Source organism: Rhinoraja longicauda, chromosome 1 (assembly GCF_053455715.1).
Source record: "Rhinoraja longicauda isolate Sanriku21f chromosome 1, sRhiLon1.1, whole genome shotgun sequence".
In the NCBI taxonomy this organism is placed as follows: domain Eukaryota; kingdom Metazoa; phylum Chordata; class Chondrichthyes; order Rajiformes; family Arhynchobatidae; genus Rhinoraja; species Rhinoraja longicauda.
This window is the reverse complement of record NC_135953.1, coordinates 143409551-143424653: the sequence shown is the minus strand read 5'-3', so window position 1 is coordinate 143424653 and position 15103 is coordinate 143409551. Positions and strand designations below refer to the sequence as shown.

Here is a 15103-nt window from a genome sequence, read left to right as displayed (position 1 = left end):
CACTGATTTCCATTTTGGCCATTATCAGGCCCATTAGCATCAGTCTTACAACACACTTGGTCCACACGCAGAGTTAATTTCCAAAGGTAAAGTGGAGAGAGTGCCTCGAACTTAAACACATTTGTCCTGTGTCACATCAAAACTCCTGTAAAATTAGACCATGTGGAATCAAAGGGAAACGTGTGCATTAGTGCTCACCGTGGTGCAACTGCTTTACAGCATAAGAGACTGATCCTCACTACTGTCTACCGGGTGCTGTCTGTATGGAGTTTGTACGTTCTCCCCGTGATCGCATGGGTTTTTTCCGGGTGATCCGATTTCCTCTCACACTCCAAAGATGGTAGGTTAATTGGCTTCAGTGAATTGTCCACAGTGTGTAGGATAGAACTAACCAATCCAATGGTTCTATTGGCCGGCATGGACAGTGGGCTGAAAGGCCTGTTTCCATGCTGTGTAACTAACAGAGGTAATGGATCCGGGGAGCCGCATGCGGGGCGTGAGTGTCCCGGAGAGCCTCGAGGGGTGGCGTGAGTGTCCCAGGGAGCCGTGCGTGGGGCGTGAGTGTCCCGGAGAGCCTTACGCGTCCCAGGGAGCGTCACAGGGAGCCTCGAGCGGGGCATGAGTGTCCCAGAGAGCCTCGAGCAGAGCGTGAGTGTCCCGGAGTGCCGCATGCGTCCCAGGGAGCCGTGCGCGGGGCATGAGTGTCCCAGGGAGCCGTGCGCGGGGCGTGAGTGTCCCAGGGAGTCTCGAGCGGGGCGTGAGTGTCCTGGAGAGCTTTGAGCGGTGCGGGAGTGTCCCAGGGAGCCGTGTGCGGGGCGTGAGTGTCCCAGGGAGCCGCGCGTGGGGCGTGAGTGTCCCAGGGAGCCTCGAGCGGGGCGTGAGTGTCCTGGAGAGCCTCGAGCGGTGCGGGAGTGTCCCAGGGAGCCGCGCGTGGGGCGTGAGTGTCCCAGGGAGCCTCGAGCGAGGCATGAGTGTGCCGGGGAGCCGCACGCGTCCCAGAGAGCCGTGCGTGGGGCGTGAGTGTCCCGGAGAGCCGCACGCGTCCCAGGGAGCCTAAGAGCAGGGCATGAGTGTCCCGGGGAGCCGCACGCGCCCCAGGGAGCCGTGCGTGGGGCGTGAGTGTCCCAGGGAGCCTCGAGCAGGGCGTGAGTGTCCCAGGGAGCCGTGTGCAGGGCGTGAGTGTCCTGGAGAGCCTCGAGCGGGGCATGAGTGTCCCACGGAGCCGCGCGCGGGGCGTGTGTGTCCCGGAGAGCCGTACTCGTCCCAGGGAGCCTCGAGCGGGGCATGAGTGTCCCAGGGAGCCTCGAGCAGGGCGTCAGTGTCCCAGGGAGCCGCGCACAGGGCGTGAGTGTCCCGGAGAGCCGCACGCGTCCCAGGGAGCCATGCGCGGGGCGTGAATGTCCCAGGGAGCCGTGCGCGGGGCATGAGTGTCCCAGGGAGCCGTGCGCAGGGCGTGAGTGTCCCAGGGAGCCAAGCGCGTGCGGCAGGAGTGCCCCAGGGAGCCGCGCGCGGGGCGTTAGTGTCCCGGAGAGCCATACGCGTCCCAGAGAGCTTCCCAGGGAGCCTCGAGCAGGGCATGAGTGTCCCAGAGAGTCTCGAGCAGAGCGTTAGTGTCCCAGGGAGCCGCGCGCAGGGCGTGAGTGTCCCGGAGAGCCGCACGCGTCCCAGGGAGCCTCGAGTGGGGCATGAGTGTCCCGGGGAGCCGCACGCGTCCCATGGAGCCGCACGCGGGGCGTGAGTGTCCCAGGGAGTCGTGCGCGGGGCATGAGTGTCCCAGGGAGCCTCGAGCGGGGCGTGAGTGTCTCAGGGAGCCGCACGCGGGAGTGTCCCGGGGAGCCGCGCGGGTGGAGCATGAGGGGGGGAAGGGTAGGCATAGGGGAGCGCCGTGAACAATGGAGGACCCGGCATGGGTGGACCGCCGTGAACAATGAAGGACCTGGCATGGGGCGACGGCCATGAACCTGAAGGACCAGGCATGGGGTGACCACCATGAACAATGAAGGACCCGGCGTGGGTGGACCGCCGTGAACAATGAAGGACCCGGTGTGGGTGGATCGCCGTGAACAATGAAGGACCCGGTGTGGGTGGACCGCCGTGAACAATGAAGGACCTGGCATGGGGGGACGGCCTTGAACAATGAAGGACCAGGCATGGGGGGACCGCCGTGAACAATGAAGGACCCGGCATGGGTGGATCGCCGTGAGCAATGAAGGACCCGGAGTGGGTGGACCGCCGTGAACAATGAAGGACCCGGTGTGGGTGGACCGCCGTGAACAATGAAGGACCCGGTGTGGGTGGACCGCCGTGAACAATGAAGGACCCGGTGTGGGTGGACCGCCGTGAACAATGAAGGACCCGGTGTGGGTGGACCGCCGTGAACTATGAAGGACCCGGTGTGTGTGGACCGCTGTGAACAATGAAGGACCCTGTGTGGAGGGACCGCCGTGAACAATGAAGGACCCGGCTTGGGGGGACGCCCGTGAATAATGAAGTACCCGGCATGGGGTGATCGCCGCGAGCGACGGTGGGAGAACAAAGCGGGACCCGGTGTGGGAAAGGGGGAGAGCACTGTAGTTTTTTCACTTTTAATTTCAAGGTTTTGTGTACCTTGTGTGTTGTGACTGTTGGAAGACCAATTTCCCTCCGGGGATGAATAAGGTTTATCGTATCGTAAACTGAACTAAACACGAGCAAGGTGCTGGAGGAACTCAGCAACTGAGGCAGTTTGTGTGGAGGGAATGGACAGGCAATTGATGAGGCAAAGGTTCAGCTCGTCACATAATAGGAAGAATGTTGGGGCTGTGGTGAGGATGCCGAAGAGGTTTACCAGAATACTGTTTGGTTTAGAAGGTATTAACTATAAGTAGAGGTTGGACAAACTTGGATTGTTTACTCGAGAGCATCAGAGGCTGAGGGGTGACCTGATGAGAGGCTCAGATAGGGTAGCCAGTCCCTCTTCCCCCAGTGAGGAAATATCAAATACTAAAGCAATGGTTTTAAGGTGAGACAGGGCAAATTTTAAAGGTGATGTGCAGGGCAAGTTTTTTACACCAAGTGTAGTGAGTGCCTTGGACGTTTAGAGATACAGCGCAGAAACAGCCCACCGGGTCCGCGCCGACGAGCGATCCCCGCACATTAACACTATCCTACACACACTAGGGACATTTTTTTACATTTACCAAGCCAATTAACCTACAAACCTGTACACCTTTGGAAACCGAAGATCTCGGAGAAAACCCACGCAGGTCACGGGGAGAACGTACAAACTCCGTACAGACAGCACCCGTAGTGGGGATGGAACCCGGGTCTCCAGCGCTGCATTCGTTGTAAGGCAGCAACTCTGCCGCTGCGCCAATTGTGACATTTGAGAGGCTTTTGGACAGGCACATGGACATGCAGGCAAAGAAACATATGGATCATGTTGGGCACAGACGTTGTGGGCCAAAGGGCCTGTTCCTGTGCTGTACTCTTCTATGTTTCATCTTGAGACCCTTAGAGTCATAAAGCATGGAAACAAAGCATGATTAGTATGTTTGCACATGACACCAAAATAGGTGGTATCTTCTTCTTCTTAGGCCCCCTCAGTCATGGCTGACCATGGGTGATGCATCCTAGTTGGCTGCTTGCTCCACACCTCGGCTAGAGCAGCATCGCTTGTGGCTGAAGAGACCAATACGGGAGTGACAGTCTCTGTCACAAAGGTCACATTTGTGTGTGGTCTCTGGTCTGTTGAAGTTGCTGCGCTCCTTTCTGCGTGCCCGCTTGTCTGCCGCTGTGTTCATCAGTTACTCTTCCCCCGTTTTGAGATGTTGGTTCAGGGTACCTCTCCACCTCGTATGGTCAGCTGCAAGGCTCTCCCAGGACTCCACATCAATGTCGAGCGCCTTCAAATCTCTCTTGCAGACATCCTTGTAACGTAGCTGGGGGCGGCTGATGGTTCTCCTCCCAGATGTCAGCTCTCCATAGAGGATGTCTTTTGGAATACGGCCATCCTCCATGCGGTGGACATGGCCCAGCCACCGCAGCCTGCACTGCCTGAGTAGAGTGGACATACTCGGAAGGCCAGCGCGAGACAGAATCTCGGTGTTGGACACTGTCTGGGATATACCCAGGATACGGCGGATGCTTCTAAGGTGGAAGGTGTTGAGTCTTCTCTCCAGTCTGGCATATGTAGTCCATGTCTCACTGCCGTACAGCAGCGTGCTGTTGACACAGGCGTTGTAGACTGCTATCTTTGTCTTCACTCAGCTTTCGATTGGTCCACACTCGAGTTGTGAGGCGAGCGAGAGTTGTAGCTGCCTTCCCGATCCTCTTGTCAATCTCTGTGTCCAAGGAGAGGTTGTCGGTGATGGTGGAGCCGAGCTACGTGAACTGATGGACGGCATCGAGTTCGTAGTCATCGATGGTGATGACAGGCGGTGCCTCGTTATCCTGTCCCAGGACGTTCGTCTTCTTCAGGCTGATGGTCAGCCCAAAGTCCTTGCAAGCCCGATAGAAGCGGTCCATCAATGACTGTAGTTCCTGCTGAGTGTGGGACACAACTGCTGCGTGATCGGCGAACAACATGTCTCTGATGAGAGCTTCGCGTACTTTTGTCTTGGCTCGGAGGCGGGTGAGGTTGAAGAGCTTGCCGTCTGATCTAGTACGCAGGTAGATTCCCTCTGTTACGGTGCCGAAGGCATGTATCAGGAGCAGAGCGAAGAAAATCCCAAAGAGTGTGGGAGCGAGGACGCAGCCTTGTTTGACGCCACTGCGGATGTCGAAGGGCTCCGAGAAACTGCCATTGAACTGCACTGTCCCCTTCGTGTTGATGTGGAAGGATTCTGTCATGCTCTGCTGTTTTGGTGGGCAGCCGATCTTTGGGAGAGCCTTGAATAGGCCATGTCTGCTAACGAAGTCGAACGCCTTGGTGAGGCCAATGAAAGCAATATACAGGGGCATCCGCTGTTCTCTGTACTTCTCTTGGAGCTGGCGAAGGGAGAAGACCATGTCTACTGTTGACCTTCCAGCTGGGAAACCGCACTGTGACTCTGGGTAGACACGTTCTGCCAGCTTCTGCAGGCGGATCAAGATGACCCGAGCAAAGACCATGCCGACGATGTTGAGGAGGGAGATGCCTCGGTAGTTGTTGCAATCGCTTCTCTCGCCCTTATTCTTGTAGAGGGTAATGATCATGACATCCCTCATGTCCTGCGTATACAGCTCCTTCTTGCCAGCACTGGCAGAGGACTTCATGCAGAGGAAGCAGTAAGGTAGTCTTGCTGTGCTTGATCAGGTCAGGGGGAATCCCGTCGCTGCCTGGGGCCTTGCCTGAAGCCAGGCTGTCGCAGCTGCGGCTTGCCTGCAGTCCGTCTGTCTTTTGTGTTTTTTGTTGTTTTTGTCTCAATTGTAGTGTTAATATGATGTAGTGTTGTATGTTATGTTTTGGGGGGGGGGGGGGTGGGAGGGAACGGGAACTGTAACTGTAACATTCTCTCTCCAGAACGGAGACGCGACCTTTGTTCTGTATCGTGTCTCCGTTCCCGTTGCGGCCTACCACCGGCCATGCACCTGGGACCACCTGGGTCTCTGGTTCGCAGAGCCCGCGGTCCGGACTCACCACCTGCGGCGCTGGCTGCCTGCGAATGCTGCGGGAACGGCTGCGACTCGTCTCTGGAGGCTCCGGCGCGGGCCGCGTGGACGTCGGAAGCCCGCAGGCCCCTGGATGGGGGCCGACATCGGGAGCTCCGGCAGCGGCAGAGGCAACGTGTCCGCCCGCCCCGAATCGCGGGGCTTGGGTCGGCCCGCCACGGACCTTTCACCATCCGGCGCGGCCTGAAATAGGCCGCGGGATTTTTTTTTCACCGCCCAGCGGGGGCTTCAATATCGGGAGCCCCGACCGCCCCGACGTGGCAACTCCAACAGCCTGACCGCGGGACAAGACGGCAGGGAAGAGAAAAAGACATTCTGGCCTTCCATCACAGTGAGGAGGGACTGGAGGAGACTCACTGTGATGGATGTTTCTTTTTGTTTGGTGTTAGTTGTGATTGTATGTGTTATTGCATTTTTATTGATTAATCTTATTGGTCTTATTGTTCAACTGCGGGTAATGTTTCATTTTACTACACATTTATGTGTATGTAACAAATAAACGACTATTGACTATTGACTATTGACTATTGAATGGCCTTGCTGAGCTCTTCTACCGTCGGCTCTCCATCTAACTCATCCATGGTCGGCAGGCACTCGATGGCGTCAAGGGCTGAGGAGGACACAGTGTTCTCTCTCGAATAGAGGTCGGAGTAGTGTTCCACCCATCTCTCCATCTGCTGGTATTTGTCTGTGATTACTTCCCCAGTTGTAGGTGTAGGTTTGCAATGATGTGTGGTCAGATGCAAGCCTGCGCGATGTCGTATGAAAGACAGGCTGTTGCCCATGCAGCACGTCCCCCCCTCTCCACGTCGCTGATCGATCCAAAGGAACAGCAGAGCCGTTACAGTTTGGCACCAGCGCCATCGCAGGAGCAGCCAGAACGAGGTTGTAGACAACGACGAACTGCCTTCGGGACTCCGACTCCGGATTTTTCTTGAGGTTTACTCCTGGAGCCTTTTCCATGACTGGATATGGCCACAAGGCAGTGGAGGTTCCCTCTCCTAGATGGACTGCTTCCCAGGCTGACGAGCCTCATCTGCCCAGTAATATCATAGATAGTTAAAATGGTTTTCAGGAATTACAACAAAATCATGATCAGTTGGCAAGTGGGCTGAGGAATGGTTAATGGCGTTTTAATGCAGATGTTGTGAGGTGTTGCATTTTGGGAAGTCAAGTGTGAGGTGTTGCATTTTGGGAAGTCAAACCAGGGCAGATCCTTTACAGTGAATGGCAGGACACTGGGGAGAGTTGTAGAGTAGAGTTCCACTGGGTGGCGCTGTCAGCGATGGCAGCCTCGCCTACAGTCTGTCCGTCCCTTTCGTCTTTATTATTTTTAGTGTGTTTTAAAAGTTTGTGTTAATGTTCTCTGGTTTGTTTTATGTGGGGGGGGGTCGGGGGTCGGGGAAAACTTTTTTTTAATCTCTTTGCCGGAGATGTGATTGTTTTCCGGATCGTATCTCCGGTCGCTCTGCGGCCTAACATCAGCCTTTCTCGGGACTGACTTTGAGCCCCACCGCGAGGCGTGGACTTACCATTAGAGCCTGCGATCCCTTGCCTGGGGTCGACGCTCCAACTGCAGCCTGCGGACTTTGACATCAAGGAGCTCACAGTCTCGGGTTGAGACCGACGTCGGGAAGCTCCAAAGGCTGTATGCAGGGCTTTTTCTTTTTATTGGTATGACTGTATGGCAAATGAAATTGCTCATATGTGGTCAAACATACTTGGCTAATAAAGTATGATTGTGATTGTGATTAGAGAGATCTACAGTACATATATAAACATAAAAAATAGGTGCAGGAGTAGGCCATTCGGCCCTTCGGCCCTTCGAGCCTGCACCGCCATTCAACAAGATCATGGCTGACTTCTCTCCATACCCCCTGATCCCTTTAGCCACAAGGGCCACATCTAACTCCCTCTTAAATATAGCCCATGAACTGGCCTCAACTACCTTCTGTGGCAGAGAATTCCACAGACTCACCACTCTCTGTGTGAAGAAATGTTTTCTCATCTTGGTCCTAAAAGACTTCCCCCTTATCCTTAAGCTGTGACCCCTGGTTCTGGACTTCCCCAACATCGGGAACAATCTTCCCGCATTTAGCCTCTCCAACCCCTTAAGAATTTTATATGTTTCTATAAGATCCCCCCTCAGTCTTCTAAATTCCAGCAAGTATAAGCCTAGTCTATCCAGTCTTTCTTCATATGAAAGTCCCGCCATCCCAGGGATCAATCTAGTGAACACAATACTCCAGGTGCGGTCTCACCAAGGCCCTGTACAACTGCATCCTAGCATCCTCCTCGCAGCTAACACTGCCACCCAGCTTCGTGTCATCCGCAAACTTAGAGATGTTGCATTCAATTCCCTCGTCCAAATCATTAATATATATTGTAAATAACTGGGGTCCCAGCACTGAGCCTTGCGGTACCCCACTAGTCACTGCCTGCCATTCCGAAAAGGACCCGTTTATTCCTTCTCTTTGCTTCCTGTCCGCCAACCAATTCTCTATCCACCTCAACACTGAACCCCCAATACCGTGTGCTTTAAGTTTGTACACTGAATGGCCTACTCCTGCACCTATTTTCTATGTTTCTACACCAATCTCCTATGTGGGACCTTGTCGAAGGCCTTCTGAAAGTCCAGATATAACACATTGACTGGTTCTCCCTTATCCACTCTACTAGTTACAGCCTCGAAAAATTCTATAAGATTCGTCAGACATGATTTGCCTTTCATAAATCCGTGCTGACTTTGTCCGATGATTTCACCACTTTCCAAATGTGATGCTATCACATCTTTAATAACTGACTCTAGCATTTTCCCCACTACCGATGTTAGGCTAACTGGTCTATAATTCCCCGTTTTCTCTCTCCCTCCCTTTTTAAAAAGTGGGGTTACATTAGCTACCCTCCAATCCTCAGGAACTACTCCAGAATCTAAAGAGTTTTGAAAAATTATCACTAATGCATCCACTATTTCTGGGGCTACTTCCTTAAGCACTCTGGGATTCAGCCTATCTGGCCCTGGGGATTTATCTGCCTTTAATCCATTTAATTTACCTAACACCACTTCCCGACTAACCTGGATTTCCCTCAGTTCCTCCATCTCATTAGACCCCCGGTCCCCTGCTATTTCCGGCAGATTGTTTATGTCTTCCTTAGTGAAGACAGAACCAAAGTAGTTGTTCAATTGGTCTGCCATCTCCTTGTTACCTATGATCAATTCACTGTTTCCGACTGCAAGGGACCTACATTTGTCTTAACTAGTCTTTTTCTCTTCACATATCTATAAAAGCTTTTGCAGTCAGTTTTTATGTTCCCTGCCAGTTTTCTCTCATAATCTATTTTCCATTTCCTAATTAAGCCCTTCGTCCTCCTCTGCTGGACTCTGAATTTCTCCCAGTCCTCTGGTATGCTACGTTTTCTGGCTAATTTATATGTTTCATCTTTTGTTTTAATACTATCCTTGATTTCCCTTGTTAGCCACGGATGCACTACCTTTCCTGGTTTGTTCTTTTGCCAAACTGGGATGAACAATTGTTGTAGTTCATCCATGCGATCTTTAAATGCCTTCCATTGCATATCCACCGTCAACCCTTTGAGTATCAATTGCCAGTCTATCTTGGACAATTCACGTCTCATACCCTCAAAGTTACCTTTCTTTAAGTTCAGAACACTTGTTTCTGAATTGACTTTGTCACTCTCCATCCTAATGAAGAACTCCACCATATTACGGTCACTCTTGCCCAAGGAGCCTCGCTCAACAAGACTGCTAACTAACCCTTCCTCATTACTCAATACCCAGTCTAGAATGGCCTGCTCTCTCGTTGGTTCCTCGACATGTTGGTTTAGAAAACCATCTCGCAAACATTCCAAGAAATCCTCTTCCTCAGCACCCCTGCCAATTTGGTTCACCCAATCTATATGTAGATTGAAGTCACCCATTATAACTGCTGCACCTTTAGTGCACTCATTTCTAATTTCCTGTTTGATGCCATCCCCAACCTCACTACTGCTGTTAGGTGGCCTGTACACAACTCCCACTAGCGTTTTCTGCCCCTTAGTGTTTCGCAGCTCTACCCATATCGATTCCACCTCCTCTGAGCTAATGTCCTTCCTTTCCATTGCGTTAATCTCCTCTCTAACCAGTAACGCTACCCCACCTCCTTTTCCTTTCTGTCTATCCCGCCTGAATATAGAATATTCCTGGATGTTGAGCTCCCAGCCTTGGTCACCCTGGAGCCATGCCTCCGTAATCCCAACTATATCATAATCATTAATAACTATCTCCACATTTAATTCATCCACCTTATTACGAATACTCCTTGCATTGAGACACAAAGCCTTCAGGCTTGTTTTTATTAACACTCTTGCCGCTTATATAATTATGTTGCAAAGTGGTCCTTTTTGATTTTTGCCCTGGATTTTTCTGCCTGCCACTTTTACTTTTCACCTTGTTACCTATTGTTTCTATCCTCATTTTATACCTCTCTGTCTCTCTGCTCTTGTTCCCATCCCCCTGCCATATTAGTTTAAATCCTCCCCGACAGCACTAGCAAACACTCCCCCAAGGACGTTGGTTCCATTCCAGCCCAGGTGCAGTCCTGCTTGTAACGGTCCCACCTCCCCCAGAACTAGTTCCAATATCCCAGAAATTCGAATCCCTTCCCCTTGCACCATTTTTCAAGCCACGTATTCATCTGAAATATCCTCCTATTTCTACTCTGACTAGGACGTGGCACTGGTAGTAATCCAGAGATTATTACCTTTGAGGTCCTACTTTTTAGTTTATCTCCTAGCTCCCTAAATTCACTTTGTAGGACCTCATCCCGGTTTTTACCTATATCATTGGTGCCAATGTGCACCACGACAACTGGCTGTTCACCCTCCCCCTCCAGAATGTTTTGCAGCCGCTCAGAGACATCCTTGCACCAGAAAGGCAACATACCATCCTGGAGTCTCGTTTGCGACCGCAGAAACGCCTATCTATTCCCCTTACAATCGAATCCCCTATCACTATAGCCCTTCCACTCTTTTTCCTCCCCTCCTTTGCCGCAGACCCACCCACGGTGCCATGAACTTGGCTGCTGCTGCCTTTCCCTGATGAGCCATCTCCCCCAACAGTATCCAAACTGGTATATCTGTTTAGGAGGGAGATGACCGCAGGGGACTCTTGCACTACCTTCTTAATGCTACGCTGGCTAGTGGCCACCCGTTCCCTTTTTGTCTGCTTAACCTTTACCTGTGGTGTGGCCAACTCACTAAACGTGCTATTCACGACTTTCTCAGCATCGCGGATGCTCCAGTATGAATCCAACCGCAACTCCAACCGTTCAATGCGGTCTGCCAGGAGCTGCAGCTGGACACATTTCCTGCACACGTAGTTATCAGGGACACCGTCAGTATCCCTGATTTCCCACATGCTACAGGATGAGCAAACCACGGGGCCGATCTCAGCTGACATGGCTTACCCTTTATATTAAATCAAATCCCTTAAATTAAATCAAATCAAATCAGCACACTCCCTATTTAAAAATCGTAATCCTTTTAAGCTGTACCTTTAACTAAAAAACTCAGAACCCTTAACTCAAAGTGCTATCAGAAAGCAGAAATACAAACCTGGGGTTACTCACCAATCAGCTGCTCCCTCCCGGTTACTCACCAATCAGTTGCTCCCTCCGCGTTACTTTTTCAAGTGTGTCGCGCTAATGGAACGTTCCAGAGAGTGGTCGCTCCCACCTCTCCAATGGCTCCTGGGCCTCTATGAAACAAAAGCCTCGCGCTCGGTTATAAACTCACCGCACGGACGCTGTACCAGTCGCTCCCACCTCTCCAACGGCTCCTGTATAGTTCTCTGAAAGTGGTGTCACAAGTAGATTGGGTAGTGGATTTTGGTACATTGGCCTTCATGAGCCAGGGTATTGAGTATTGAAGTTGGGATGTTATGTGTGAGTTGTACAAGACGTTGGTGAAGCCGCATTGCGACCATTGTATTCAGAGTGGTCAGCCTGCTGTAGGAAAGATATTGTTAAGCTGGAAAGAGTGCAGAGAAAATATACAAGTGTGTTCCTATTTCCCAATTAAATGTGCCTCTAAGATCTTGAGTTTTGGTAACATTCGCTCCTTGAATTAGGTCAGTCTGCATCTCCTTCCATTTTCATACTATTCTCTGGGTACTGGCTACTCTTTGTTTTCCACTGCTGAACGTATCCACAGCTTCCACTCAATGACTATCATAGTTCATAAGGCCATAAGTGATAGGATGCAGAATTTGGCCATTGACTACTCCGTCGCTTAATCATGGCTGATCTATCTCAACCCCATTCTCCTGCCTTCTCCCCATAACCCCTGACACCTGCACTAATCAAGAACCTATCTACCTCTGCCTCAAAAATATCCATTGACAGCCTCCACAATCTTCTGTGGCAATGAATTCCACCGATTCACCACCCTCTGACGAAAGAAATTCCTCCTCATCTCCTTCCTAAAGGAGCCTCCTTTAATTCTGAGGCTATGCCCCCTGGTCCTGGACTCTCCCATTAGTGGAAACATCCTCTCCACATCCTTTCACTATTTGGTGAGCCAAACCTCGGAAATGACCAACGTGTGTTGACTTTCCTTCCTGTTTCCAAAATAATCTTGAAGCTATTGTTTGGCAGGAACAGAACATAAATAAAGTGCAGCCTTTGGCAGTATCAGGAAGCAACTTGTGTAAATCGGCAGATGGCTGTCATTGGCATATAGACGATTGTGCAGAGTCACAGAGAGTCACACAGCACGGACAGGTGGTGCAGTGGTAGAGTTGCTGCCTTACAGTGCTTTCAGCACCAGATACATGGGCTCAATCCCGACCCCGGGTGCTGTCTGTACGTTCTCCCCGTGACTGTGGGTTTTCTCCGAGATCTTCGGTTTCCTCCCACACTCCAAAGACGTACAGGTTTGTAGGTTAATTGGCTTGGTATAAATGTAAATTGTCCCTAGTGTTTAGTTTCGTTTATTTTTCGGAAAGAACTGCAGATCCTGGTTTAAATTGAAGGTAGACACAAAATGCTGGAGTAACAAAGATAGCAGAGTCAAGGTATATGGGGAGAAGGCAGGAACGGGGTACTGATTGTGGATGATCAGCCATGATCGCAGTGAATTATGGTGCTGGCACGCAGGGCCAAATGGCCTCATCCTGCACCTATTGTCTATTGCCTATGTCTGTTATAACTCAGCGGGTCAGGCAGCATCTCGGGAGAGAAGGAATGGGTGATGTTTCGGGCATGACCCTTCTTCAGACTAAGGCTTCGACCCGAAGCATCACCCATTCCTTCTCTCCCGAGATGCTGCCTCACCCACTGAGTTACTCCAGCATTTTGTGTCTACCTTTAGTTTATTGATAGTTTAGAGATACAGCACAAAAACAGGCCCACCGGGTCTGCGCCGACCTGCGATCTGTACACTAACACTATGCTGCACACACTAGGGACAATTTACAATTTTACAGAAGATAATTAACCTACAAACCTGTACGTCTTTGGAGGAAACTGGAGTACCCGGAGAAAACCCACGCTGTCACGGGGAGAACGTATAAACTCTGTGCAGGCAGCACCCGTGGTCAGGATCGAACCTGGGTCTCTGGTGCTGTGAGGCAGCAACCTGTGAGGCTGCGCCACCGTGCCAGCACTTGTCTGTGTAGGATAGTGTTAATATGTGGGGATTGCTGGTTGGCGCGAACTCGGTAGGCCAAAGGGCCTGTTTCCACACTGTATCTGTAAACTAAACTAAACAGGCTCTTCGGCTCATCTCATCCATGCTGCCCATGAGGCCCCATCTATGCTAGTCCCAAATGCTTACATTTGCCCCATATCTTGCTAAACGTTTCCCATCCATGTACCTATCCACAAGTCTTTTAAATGTTGTTAGAATACCTGCCTAAACTACCTCCTCTTTTGATATACCCACCACTCTGTGTAGAAAAAGTTGCCCCTCAGCTCCCTGTTATATCTATTCTATTCTATACCTATTCTATTACAAACCCACTGACTTGCACAAATATCTCGACTAAACTTCTTCCCACCTAGCTTCCTGCAAAGACTCTATCCCCTACTCCCAATTCCTCTATCTATGCCGCATCTGTGCGGATGTAGTGTACGTGAGCATGGTGATCACAGGGTTCAGCCTCTAACTTCTTCATGACAGTAGTAAATTAATTTCTTTATAGTATTCCTGCCAATTCAGAATCAAGGGATATGGGGAGAAGTCAGGCACGGGTTACTGATTGTGGATGATCAGTCATGATCACAGTGAATGGTGGTGCTGGCTCGAAGGACCGAATGGCCTTCTATGTTTTTAATTCTGTTTCCTGTTTTGTTTTCTTTATTTTGCCTTTTTGTTCATTATTCTCAGGTAAACAGACGTTAAAGATATTCGATGGTAATGACACAATGAAACGGAATCAATTTAGGTTAATTACCGTTCCACGCATTTCAAAAATAGAAGAAGCCGTGGTGAGTGAACTCAAAGATCAACCCTCAACATGACGGGGAAATCCCAATTCAAATATCTTTATAATAAGATGGTGCAACATCCTGCCTTCTGTGACGTTCATTGGCATTTTGCCAAAATAAAAGGGCGGCACAGTGGTGCAGCGGTAGAGTTGCTGCCTTACATAGCTTACAGCGCCGGAGACCCGGGTTCCATCCCGACTATGGGTGCTGTCTGTACGGAGTTTGTACGTTCTCCTCATGACCACCTGGGTTTTCTCTGAGATCTTCGGTTTCCTCCCACACTCCAAAGGCGTACAAGTTTATAGGTTAATTGGCTTGGTAAATGTAAAAATTGTCCCTAGTGTGTATAGGATAGTGTTAATGTGTGGGGATCGCTGGTCGATGCGGACTCAGTGGGCCGAAGGGCCAGTTTCAGCACTGTATCTTTGAGCTAAACTAAACGATGTGTGGAGACCGACTGCTCTCCGTTGAACTGCAAGGAAAGTTTTCCATAAAACCTCCGCTATCACATTGGTTGTCACCTCTGCAAGATCCAGATAGTGATCTTAGGTGTTCTTTGGAAAGGGCAACAAATCTACACCACCCCTTTCCTTGCGCCATGCTCATTACATTCTGCTTCTCCAAACATTCTTTTTAAAAAGTGAAGCACAAATAATTAAATTTCACAATGCTTTGGTAGAAAGGGCCCATGGTATTCAAAGATGACTTCTGCCTGTTGTGGATCAGTTTTCTTGTTCTAGGGGCCTCTGTGGCAGTGAGGCGGCCGTAGGGTTGCCAACTTTCTCACTTCCAAATAAGGGACAAAAGGAGACGTCACCTCCCCGCACCCCACGTGACCTTACACAGCCAGCGGCCACGTGCTCCCGCTCCACCAATGACGGCCGCCTGGGCTGGGAGGAGGGTTGCTACGCAACCTCCGCCAGGCGAACACACTCGGCCCCGGTCCCCGAACACACTCCGTTATTCTACACTGTCCCCGGGCCTAC

General features: G+C 50.9%; 1 protein-coding gene across 1 annotated transcript in view; it reads left to right on the top strand.

Moving 5' to 3' along the window:
• dgkq (diacylglycerol kinase theta) overlaps window positions 1–15103 on the top strand; it is a 122939-nt gene that overhangs the window by 38164 nt on the left and 69672 nt on the right. Inside the window, exon 8 of the mRNA XM_078407905.1 lies at window positions 14017–14117. Within this exon, the coding sequence (XP_078264031.1) occupies window positions 14017–14117 (101 nt within the window). The remainder of the gene's footprint in view (window positions 1–14016; window positions 14118–15103) is intronic.